Here is a 13097-nt window from a genome sequence, read left to right on the forward strand (position 1 = left end):
AAAGAGTAATAATAATTAAAGTTCGAATATTTAAGTATGTGAAATAACGGAATGGAACCATAAACATGATTTTCTTCGCGTACATTAAGTACTCTCATTTTCCAGCTTCATGTAGTTTTTAAAGGCTTGTTGTTTTTACTATTTTTACCATCTACAAAATAAGAAACACTCTATAGAATGATATTCATAGGATAATCGTCCTACTAAGTGCATAAAAAGCTATGCTCCTTAATATTGTTGTATTGTTATAAGCCATTTTCATCTAGTTATCGGTTTATAAACAAAATTACGTAAATATTTATCACTACACAAGTGAACCTGCTTATAAGGCAAAATACATTTGTCACACTTTCTGTTTTAGTTATAAAATAAATATAAATGTTAGAAGTTTTTTAAATGTTTTATATTATGTAAAACGATATTTATGAATTTACAAAGACACACAAATATTTATATCTAAAAAAATAGATGAAGGATGTATTTTAACCGTTTGTAGCTGTTGGTTAGGACTATTTATTTTCAGTTCCATCATCAAGGACTTACTTTTCACCACTAAAAACGCCTTAACTCTGCCCAGAATCGAACTCACCATCTACGAATTTAAATTTTTTTTTACACAAATACTAAACGAAGTATATATTAAGATTAAGCAAAACAAAATATCTACTTACTTTAACCATGCCATGGACTTCTGCTTACCTGTAACAAGTACAATTAATTACTTTAAAACCCTAACAAAAGAAAGATTATATGGTTAAAAGATTAAATTAGAATCATTTGGGCTTAATTATTGTATACACTAAATGGAGTAACTCGAATATAATTGACATCTCCTCAACTAATGTAAAGAAGAAAAACATTGTGAAATAAGAGATCATATTAATTTTAACACAGAAATAAACTTCATAAAAAGAGTTGAAAGCAATCACTCCCAGTTCGTTGGAGTGAATAAATAAATCAACTACACAGAGTTTGTCATTGTTGTCATTGCAGCGGTTCATCCATTGGAAATGCAGATAAAAGTTCATTTAAGCATAATTTTACTACAATCGAAAAAGTAAAATGTGTTGTTGACACTTAAGTTAAACAAATCGGGTTTAATTCCAATACTCACTTATAAAAAAGTTATTATTTTCATTTAGCTTAATCTGGTATTCTTATCTTATTACTTAAAACTGAGTAATTAAGAATATATAAAATTGAATTTATGCCTGATATCAAACATTTCCGTTTGGACGACAAAGTACAGGCCAACCTTTTTTTACAATTACATATTTGTTGTGATAAAACTTTGTGTTTTTTGTTTTGCTCTTTCTAATGCAGTTATAAAATAGAATGCCTTACCCTTACAGGGTGAATCAGGCCACCCGTGCACAAGGGTTTGGATCAACAAGCTTTACAAAACGACCTTTTTATTGAAAACTCACCATTTTAGATTTTTTAAATGAGTTACAATTTTAAAATGTCACTTAAGACACTTTTCTTTCAATGTTGGGATCATCAAAAGTACAAATATATGTCCGAAAAGTAATTTTAAAAATTAAAAACAAGTCGAAAATCGAAGACATTTTACAAATTTTGGAAGTAGGGTGGTTTTTGAAGGTGAAGGAGTGCGATTTTCGAAAATCGCCTAGAAGTGTCTTGCAGAAAGTTTAATTCCTGATCATAAAAATATGTATATAGCTATAGCTCGGTGCGGTTGAAAAAACCTTAAAAAAGGAGATTTAAGGGAATTAGGGAAGAGGATTTGTAATTTGAAAATGTAACTTTTTGTATTTTCTGGGTGGTTTGGGACCGAGCCGGACCTCCACAAAAATTTTCATATCCCTAGCTATTCTAGAGGTGCGTAAACATTTGTATACCTGATAAGTGAGTCAGTGAGTTACACAAGCAGCTTTATATCCCGTTAAAGTATGTGCGCGAGTGGTCTGATTCACCCTGTATACACAAAACCCATGATTTAATAAGATCAGAAACAGATAATACAGAAAGTCACTTTGAACTAAAAAGAGGTGGAAATTCCGGGTGAATTGTCCCTGAATTGTACCCAACAAACCGACACAATGTGAGTTTTATGTAGATCCGGCGTCCAACTGTTTGTTTGGTTATCCAAGTTGTACAAGAGCGTTCTCTCTGTTTCCCTCACTACACACTATCACTGAGACTCTTGTATTGCTTGGTGCTGGCTTTGAGTTGCTTAAGTGTGGAATTTAACGTTGATATTATGTGGCTATGGATATTCTGTTGTATTATAAATAGTTTTCAGCTCGTTTCATGTTAAAACCGTAACTTAGTTTATGATACATATAATTTCGTTTAATCGTGTGTAGGCTATACAGAGCGGGCCGCTGTGAATATTTTCTGATTTAAGTCGTTTTTTTTGGTCTACTACCTGCGCCGGGACCGTCCGCGTCGTGTGATAGCCCTATCTAAATGTTCGTTTCGTGTTATTTATTTGTTGTGTGCGTGTGTCAGTAATGTATTTTATATGTGTGTACCCTGAAGATGCCGTATTAACGGCGAAACATGTAGGTTTTTAACCTAACATCAAAACATTTGGATTACTTGACGAGGTAATTATACCACAATATGAGTTAATATAGGTTAACTATCTTATGATGACATGAACGTTGAAAGGCTGAACTGTTATGATTTTGACAAATTTGTTCAAGAATAAATGGTAAAGTTTAATTATTTGTACGTTAACCACAATGATATCGTGTTAGTTACTGCATTCTGCCCGGTATTAAGTTGCAGCATACAGTTTTAATCCTTGTTTTAATATTACCATTAACTATAAACAGTAATAAAACATATTGCTTATATTTGATAAAGTTTTTATATAACACTTTTTTGCCAATTTAAGAAAGTTTTTTACAAACTGCAATACAGTATAAAAAAATACATTAACTCTATTAGCAGGAAAGCTAATATTTGTGTAATGGTGAGTAATATATTCAAACTCAACATAGAAAGAAGCTACTTAAAATAGCTAAGAGTGCAAGATGCCAGCGTTTGTGAAAATCAATTTCCAAGTAAATCCTAGAGTGAACATCACTCTTAGCTTCATTATTAACTTGTAAGTAATCAACTTGATATTGCTTGGCAGGTTAGATGGAAAGCTCTTTATTAACTCTTGTGCAATATCACGCAACATTGGTCTTGCACGTTAAAACACATCTTGAACCCCTCTTAAAACCTTTGGTTTGACGTTTTTCTACATACTTGAGACAACCCTGACATATCTCTCGGGAAAATTTGGGATTTTAGTTGTCTTTTGAATTCATACTTAGGCATGCAGCATTGACTAAATAATTGTTTTTCTGCACTTATACCACTAAATATACTACTAAATGTTTATAATGCACAGATAGTTTAAATAAAATATTGTCTTTGTTCGTTTGATTTTTGTGTTTATCAAAAATAGTTGGGAAGCTAAGTGGATGGTTCATCTTGTAGGTAGAAGATTCGGTGCAGTAATTTTATAAAAGTCCCTCTAATTTACGGCTCAAAACTGGACCCTAACCTCCAATTTATTAGGCTTGATTTATTAGGTTTGATTAGGCTTCATATAAATAATCTTGAATAAAGAAACAAATTATCTTTTAAATATTTAAATGAAATATTTTAGTAATTCGTTTATGTGATTTAAAACATTTTGTTGACTATTCTCCAAAGCATGTAAGTAACATATATAAGTGATGTAATTTCAACTGCGATTTCCATTTGTTTTTTTATAGAAAATTCTTAGCTTTATTTCTTAACTACATATTTTAAATCTCCTTACAGGTGAATAATCTTCTTTTTAAAATGTGCAAGGCCAATTTTTAGAATACTTATTCGTGACCAAATGTTAGTTAAATAATCTTAGCTTTCAATATCCTTCCAATATTATTCAGTTACGAAGATAACGCCTCTGTTTGGGATGATCAATAGGTGACATTTGCGTCAAACACAGCTCTGGACATTACTTGTAATCCTCTCACGGAAATGGACAACAATATCTGTCTCAATAATTCTGTCTGTGTCTGGCACGAAATTGATTCTAACATCGCTTTATTTCAGTCAGGTCTATTGTTTTCTATATTGGACGAGATGTCCAATGTGGAAACTGGTTAGAGGGAATAAAACTTATTTGTAGGAAAATGTTACCGCAGTGTTTTAAATAAAGACACTAATTTAAATAAAGACTTAATACAATATTTGATTTTTTTTCTTCTAACAGTTTACAATACTTAAGTTTAACCATAGACTAAGCAACGTGTAACTTAACTAAGGTTGCATATGAAAAAATGTGAAATTGTTATTTTGAGTTAATTACGTCGATTCAAAATTGTGGTGCAACTTTTTAAATTCATATAACCCTAGTAGTACTTAAATTCCATAAAACCTTGTTTACATAAATTAAAGCCTAGGGACAGATATGAAATATTCGTCCAATGTACATTATAATCTTGTACGCCTTACCATCACAAACATAAAATCCCATCTAAAATAAAACTCCAATATTATAAAAGGTGCTAAACTGTATTGCATAAATTATTAATTATTAGAACATCTATTTACAACGTAAAAATAATTTTTAAAGACTTGAAACACAATCTAAACATCGTCAATCACTGTCTGAAGTTTAGTCAACATCTTAATTAATACATCTTTCTCGTCCTATTATAACATTTCAAATTATGTAATTGTTTAAGAGAAATTATAAGTTTTTCTTGTTCATACAGTGACTACATATGAAACATATTGTTGTCATACATGTGATACAAAAATAATAACTTTTCTTACTGCGGTGGAATTCCTTTGAATTTAAAAGGGTTGTAGTAAAAACCTCGGAAGTTAAAGAAAATTGTAAAACAACTGGAGAAACCGCACCGTATTCGTAAACATTTGACAGCTGCATTAAAAGTAGATGTTTTACAAGAAACTACATTGCAACTGATTAATGTGTAACATTATTTCCGTCAAGTAAAAACAAAACTATAAAATATAGTTTACATACTAATAACATACTAACATATGTTATTATTACTAACATACTAATAACATACTAAAACATAGTTTATACTCTACGGTGAAGATAACAATATTTATTATGTATCTTAACTCAATGCTTACTATGAAATAAAGATGATGATTCTTCTAACCCTTCACTACAGTGAAACCTTTGGATAAAGTGAAATTAAATAGGTGTAATCATGTATTCTATATAAATTAACCATTTACTGTAAAAACCTCTAACAAAATATATGGATGACTTGAAATTTTTCATAAGCATTTGCACATTTCTATGAGAATTACGTGCGAGCAAAATAAAACTAAACTGTAAGAAAAGTGTTCTTTTATTGGTTTTCAGTAAACAAAGTTTCGGGTGGTCAATACGATGGTATATTATACTAGTTAAATTATCTATTTTTATTTTCAATATAATCTTTACGTAAGAAAGCATAGTTAATTCTTTTATAGATTTAGCAACATGTCTTGGGGGTTTAAGCTTTAGTTGAAGTTTACAATACTATAAATTACAATTTATATTATATTTATTTCTTTATTATTTATATCCTAAGAACACTCACTGTTGGTTACAGAACAACCCAGCTTATATTGCAGTGTAACACATGGTTGGGAAAGCACTGCAGGTAATTCATCATGGCAAATACTTAGTTCCCGCGCTCCTTGCCATCTCCAAAGCCAAGTACTTCTGCAGTGTTATACGTTACTGTTGTAATTAAACTTTTATTTGTTTTGATGTTTTTACTTACACGTTAGGCGAGTGAACAAATGTATTCAGATGCAGAACATTACTTTAGTTTGAGATAATTTCCCATAAAGGGAACCGCTATTACCCCCTCCCCCTAGGACTGATTTACTCTTTCGTTTTGAGGTCCCCAGAGGCCAAAAACGTTTGAATTCGTTTAAATATATATTTGAATTATTGTCCAATGTACTAAATTATTTAGCGTCCACTGAATGGTTACGGAAAAAATCCAATAAACTTCCTTTTTTACTTTGGATCAGGGTAAATACCCGTTAAAATATCAACAACAACAAAACTGTTGAAGCTAAAAAAGTCACGATTGTTGAAAGCAATCACTTGACTATGTTTTAATTTACTAAAACTTGGTACAGAATCTCGGCTTGTCCAGAATTCAACAAGACATCAATTAAAATCAGATACTTTATCAGGTTATAATCTAGGATACTACTTGGATGATGACTACAGAATGAGGTAAGTTAGCAAATTTGAATCTTCTTAATTTATAGAGTAGAATTAAGGAGAAAACCCAAAAATATTCTTCACATTTTTCATGTACCCATTCCATGTTTTTGTTAATGTCCCCATGTGTTACGCACTTCCCTAAAAGTTTCAAAAGACGAAACGGATATAAACATGTAGGAAGACGCAGGAAGACATTTTCCACGAGATATGGCAGTTGTAAAGGCGCTCAGGGACCCATTTTGGCGGTAATGTTGGTGTAGTGGCTGTAAGGGGGGGGGAGGGAGGGGGTTCCTTACACTTTCCACCCTGACCACTAGTTTTATTTTTCAATTTTGGCATCAATGAAGAGCCCGAATGCTTTAAAATAGTGTTTGTATCGTTATAAGGCATTACGGTTTATACTTACCTTTTCAATTAGATTCATTTAATATTTTACTGTCAAATTTTTTCCCCTAAAGACAAGTAATGGCTATCATTTGTATTGAAACCTTTTTATATCGATATCAGGAAGTATACCATACATAGACCTAATCATACTAGGTGTACAATGCAGTTGTCTGCTTGCATTATTGAGCGGAGAAAGCATATTAAATACGTGGAAAACGTGCATTAATACTTAAGGCTATTTAGTCAACGATTCAGACCCCACTGATAGTTTGTAAATACTTCACATAATGCTTTCACTACGGTATTGCATATCAGGGGGCGTACCAGTTTTTTTTTTGTTAGCATGTTAGTAGTTGCACATAGTCGTTATTATTTTACACTTGAGTGTTTATGGAAAACTGCTGCACTGAGGAAAGATTATGACATACTAATAAAAGGTAAATATTCAAATTATGTTATAACCCGGCTTAGCATAAAAAATATTTTAAAATTGTGTGTGAAATGCCAGGTAAAATTGTCTCCTATTATTGGGAGTGAAATAACTAATATCTTTGACTATCAATACAACATTATCCAATAGTCAATGCTAATATGTAATACAAAACATAATTAAATACATGGTTTTTAAATAACTTTTGTATTTAATTAACTGGGAATCGTCGACATGTTGAGTATAAATATCAAATTCTATGTACAAAAGTATCTCAACTAATGTATCACATTTTTGATACTACTTACTACTTTAATTAATACTTAGTTTGCTTAACAACCATAAAACATTACGTTACATCAGTGAATGTCAATTCAACAATAATCGTTGTATGTATAAAACACTATATTTGTGATATTAAATTTTTTAACCATTATGAAATCGAAATGTAATGTAATATTTTAATTGATTCAGCCATTATAAATGTTTCACGTACGAGATGACTTGAGGGAAATATGAACGCCGAGGTTCTTGTAAGTTCCAATGTCACGTCGGTACTTAAGTAAATTGAAATACCAAGAATTCTTTTCTCAAAACGCTCTAAGATTTTCTCTTTAAATTCCTCTCTAGATTCGTCAAAATATTTTGTTAGGGGTTGTCAAAGTTTTGCCAAATCGATCTCAATTTATAGACTCAATGGACATAATGGACATTGAACAGTTTTGGAAAATCACTATATAAATTTCAGTTTTCTTTGTGGCAAGTTATTTAATTCAATAACATATTATCTATATAACTATATGATATGATTGTGTAACTTTTGTACAACCTTCTAAATTTTAATTACGTCAACTAGTAAATATTAATTATTTTTTTTATTCTACTCCATTACGGTAATTTTTAAAAGGGAATATTCGTTTGGTGAGACGTTTGAAAGTAATACGACGTTTTATGATCTGAGAAATATTATAATTAACGTTGCGATTATCTTGATCATGGTCTAGACTTAATCGTAATGAACATCAAGTTGTTTGAAATATAAAACTGGGGATCTAACTGAATGGATTTGAACTCAGATATTGCATCATAATCTCTCATATTCAATTATAATTTTATTCCTAAGCAATAATCATCACTTAAAGTTATTCTGTAGTTTAAATATTTGTCTTTTAGAACTGAGTTATTGTTTTTAATGTGAGTCATTACAAAATAAGTAATGATTTAGTAGTATTTGTAATAGTAATATTAATAATAAAGATATTTTTCAATAAAGATCTAGATTATTATCTAGACAAAAATGTATTACTGTACATTTAGCAATGCCAGCACATACACCCCTTTGTTGAAGTTTAGAAATATCCCTCTTAGTAAAATGTAAGTAATAATTAAATAACCATACTCTTTTACGCAAAAGAAGCCTATAAAACGAAGTAAAAATTTAAATATTTTTAAACTAAGAATAACGAGAGTTTGTCCAAACCTGTTACTGATATCATAGACAATATAGACCGTCAGCTGTGCTGCGGTAATTACAGGTTCTGGCGCACACCGCTGGGAGCGTCATGTAGTTACGGCGTATAGCCGACAGTCCAAATTTAATTCTCTTTGTCTATGCTGATACTTAAAATCCATTCCGATCTTATCTATTTTCTTATAAAGAACACTAAAATTAATTCCTTTACAGGTTCAGTTTAATCTTATTGGTAGTCAAATTAGTGTAAAACCAATTCACGGCTTTTATACTAACGTGAAAGAACAATACAACCATCTGAATAATCTTTAATTGACCTATATCCTCTGAACTGTGTTTGCATCGATGTTACTTTGAAAGCTTCTCTTTTAAAACTCCGAGGTCTAAATTCTTGCTAGAGGCCACATCAACCAACAGTTTAAAGAACTCGGAGAAGTCTATGTTAGTTTTACCCAGCTTCTGGAAGGCAGAAGCAAAGTCCTCTTTGGTGATGCTTTGTCCATCAATAACCTAAAGACATTGTATTTCAAATGAAAAGTTGTGTAGATACAAAATCCGTAATGGTAAAATCGAACAGCAAATCTGTTTTTTTTATTTTTTATTAATAATTAGTTGATTAGAGTTGCGAGCAAAAGTAAAAAAAAAAACCAAGAAAAGGGTTCGATCTTAGAATTCCTCATATTTTCTGCATTTTGTTAATAGAAAATCAAAGACCAGTGAAATAAAAATAGGTACGTAACATTACACACTCTTAAATACATTTGCCTATGTTGTAGCTCTGTTTATTTCATAAATATAACAGAGCCTAAAAATATTAGACACTTTGCAGTGCAATATTAGTACTACCTTTGCCTTAGTCAGCCAGTCTACCACTGCCTGTTGTGTCATGGTACGGCCGTCCCCAGTAGCCTTCCTAGCGGCCTCTGTGAACGTGTTTCTCAAGTTCGCCACAGTCAAGGACTCTCTGACCATCTTGTTTACGTTGTTCATCTTGTAGGCTTGAATACTGAGAATTTACAGGCAACGCTACAAAGAGCGAAAACGTTCCTATTAAACGTTTCCGTAGAAACAATCATTCAGCTGCGATAGACGTGGCTCTGCGTTACATAGTCGTAGGCTAAGTTGGTTTAAAAAATTATGTAAGTGAACAAAATGGAAGAAAATCAGTGCTCTCAAGTTTACTCTCAAGTTAATTGCTGTTATCATAATATTTTAGTCTAAAGTTTATTTTATTGCTTTAATAATCGTAATTTGGGTATTTTTCCTTTGATTGTGTATTCTGAAAGTAATCTACTTTCCAGTTATCTAGCTGTATACTTTTAGTAAATGATGGTATATAATTACGTTTTGATAGTAACATCACTTACATAATTTTTAAACATACTTCAGATTTTGAAAGAAAGTAGTTTTTTTCGGTTAAAGTAAACAGTAAGAGTTGTTTCAGTTCCGAGTCAAGTTGATGGGCTAATCATTCAAATGAGAGAATGAATTTCGTCGATGATTGCTTTTTTGAGAAGTACATATTAACCCCACTTAATTGTATAGTTTGATATTTACATTTATCATTTCATAGATACGAACATTGCTAATACTTATAAACATGCTTAACGATTGTTTATAGTGAATAACGACAGAAATTAGACGAGTAGAGAATAATGAAGAGATTTCAATTAATCTCAATTATTATTTACACATGTATACAACCTCAATCAATTATTTTGTTCTATGAGATTACGGTCATGGTATGGCGAAAATCTTCCAAATAAAGAAAGGCTATTTTACTTCAAATTTATTACTTTTAGATAAATATAATTAGAAAACGTGTTTCGTGTTGTTTAGTTATAAAGGAACTTGAAAATGAACTTGCTCAGTTTAAAACATTTTGAATATTTTTAGTAATAAAAATGTTATTTTAAAAAGCCTGTCAACATTTTAAAACCATTAAAAGAGAAAACTAAATACACCCGTTGCAGAACACTTTATTACTAAGTTAATCTTCGGTTGAGTTTTAACATAAATAGCCTCCTACTACTCTCAATGAAAATGATAATGTTTCTCGGAGATTAAATTAGTTAAACATTACAGATAAACTAGGTAATCCACACACCTCTTTCATTAAAAAAAATATCAATTTCGTACATTAATGCTTAATTAAACTTGGATAATAATATTGGCTATCGAGTATTGCAAAATAAATCTTGTACTGGAAGATAAATTATTGTAAAGTAGAATAATTCAAGCTAGATCCTGATGGCAATAAAGGCAGACGGGCTTGCATGGAATCTGCATCGATTTGACATTATTGGTCCATGTACTTTATTGTACTTTGCTTCCTCTTACTTCAACCAAATACAGACTGAAACCAAATACAGAATGTAACTATATTATAAATCTTAATATTCGATCAAATATTTTATTTTAACTTAAAAAAAATTGTATAAAAGAAAACCCGTGGTCAGTGATTCTTATGTGTTTATGGTTTAGTAAAGGTCTCATTTAATACTTACAGTACTTGGTGTGACTTTCTACTGTTACTGTCATACCTAAAAATAGAAATAGATCATCTTATAACCTCGATTGTTACCAAAATAAATTAGTGTATTCGTATAGTAAGTAAATTAAGGTTGAATATTCGAAGACCTCACTGAAAAATCCGCCATTAAGAATTGGAAGGATACCCATACGACATTGATGATGTTAGAAATAAATACATTAAAAATTATAATGTATATTTAAATTATAGTCCAATAACCACTAATGGCTGTTAAATATAAATTAAATTATAAGATTTTATTTCGTTTGGGTAATTTATAAAAAGAACAAGAACGGTGACCAATTATGCTGGACTGATAATTTTTATTTACACATTTTTGAAGATAAATCGTAAATCTTTGAGAAGAAACAATCTTCCAACTTTCATAGTTTTAAGTGAAGTCAAACAATAGTTTTTAATACTAATATCATATCCCATCATACCAAACTTGGCATTTTCCTACTTCTTTTAAGCTTAAGATCTTATTTTTATTAAAAATCTTAGTAGTGTAATATGAAAAATTAATTAGTATTGTTTTAACTGAAAAATCAATTAAAACAAAGAAGATTTATTCACTTAATGGATTACCACATTAAAATTTGTAAGTTGAAATGTGAATTTGATTTAAAAAATTTTAATCTTAGGGATTTTAACAAAACATTCGTAGAAGAAGTTAGATTCTAATATATTGAGTTTAACATTTGTGTAGTAACAATAGTGAGCGGGTATGTGGTAGAATGTGTGCTGGGCTTGCCACAACCGTTAAACTTAGGCTGCGTGGTGAGCAAACTATTATATGGGATTTAAATGTTTGCAATTATACTGATTATTAAACTTAAGACTTTTATTAAAATACCATAACTACACAAATCCATCACAAAATAAAATACGGGTAGATTACAGGAAAAAATCTTTGTGATAAAAATTAAAATCATTTTTATTAAATACAATATTTAAATTAATTATGTAATTGTGACTATGGATTTACTAAAAATATAAAACAACGATTTTAAATTTAACAATGGACTATAATGTTAAATTTAAGCTGTTAATGAATGTTTTACCTATATTATATCAAAATAAGTTAAACATTATTGTTGTACGTTCAAATATAGTTTTGTGGTATACATGGTACATAATAAATATAATAACTAAGTTAAATAGTGTTTTATGTACAACACAATAATTATGTTTGACGAGTTTTTTATGGTTAAATTAATTGGCTGTTGTATTACAAGTTATACTAAAAAATATTAAAAATTAAATTTGGCTATACGGAAACTCAAATCAAAATAACAGTATTGTGTTTAACTGGTGTTATACTTTCAGTTTATAGTAAATGTATTATAAATTATATTAACATTTTTAGGCAATTGTATCTCTATACATAAAATTTAAATTAGTCTCAATCAATTTTAACATCAGCAAATAAGTTCAACACACCGTTAAACCTAGGTGAAGCTTGTGACAGTGATTAGTACTCGATAATCGTGACATCAACCGATTAAGGACATTGCAGGATTATTCTGCTAATTTACTGGCTTAATAGAGCCGAGTGAGCTTAAAAAGGTTTGTTTCAAACAATCATCCGTTCTGTAGTTCATATTTGAAGTAAATAAACTATATCGAAATCCCAAAGGTGTTACAATGTCAATTAGGTGCTTGTGTGTGACTAAATATTAACTGTACAACATAGAGAGTTTTCAGGGGTTGAAACTGACCCTGGTACAATGTATTGTAAAGCAACAATGTATTTTGTATTGCATTAAACAATAGTCACTAACAGCCTGTCGAGTGCTCAAATCGACTGGAGTTATTGATGTGAGCTGCAAGTACTTGAGTTGCACAAAAGCCGAGTGAAGTCAACGATCACAAACCCTTGGAAGTAGCCAATATAATGTTCAAAGTAAGGCAAAGTAAATGCGTTTTTTCTCAATGTTATTGATTAAAAACTAGTTACATTAACCAAGTAAAATGAAATAACTCAAGTGTAAAACATGATAATTTGAATGCAGCTTTTAGTAATTAACATGCGTATGTAAATCTTTACATA

At 30.3% G+C, this 13097-nt stretch overlaps 2 protein-coding genes across 3 annotated transcripts in view; both read right to left on the minus strand.

Moving 5' to 3' along the window:
- LOC128990338 (gamma-1-syntrophin-like) overlaps positions 1–13097 on the minus strand; it is a 134531-nt gene that overhangs the window by 46217 nt on the left and 75217 nt on the right. The gene's annotated exons all lie outside the window — the stretch shown is intronic.
- On the minus strand, positions 8842–9553 carry LOC128990341 (uncharacterized). Its single transcript, XM_054412681.1, has 2 exons — positions 9358–9553; positions 8842–9021 (listed from the first exon to the last, which is right to left on the minus strand). Exons 1-2 carry the CDS (start codon positions 9499–9501, stop codon positions 8860–8862), a joined length of 306 nt encoding a protein of 101 aa, XP_054268656.1. The 5' UTR covers positions 9502–9553; the 3' UTR covers positions 8842–8859.

The sequence above is a fragment of the Macrosteles quadrilineatus genome, unplaced genomic scaffold (assembly GCF_028750875.1).
Source record: "Macrosteles quadrilineatus isolate MER2022 unplaced genomic scaffold, UCM_ALF_1.0 Scaffold_3__2_contigs__length_128488019, whole genome shotgun sequence".
In the NCBI taxonomy this organism is placed as follows: Eukaryota; Metazoa; Arthropoda; class Insecta; order Hemiptera; family Cicadellidae; genus Macrosteles; species Macrosteles quadrilineatus.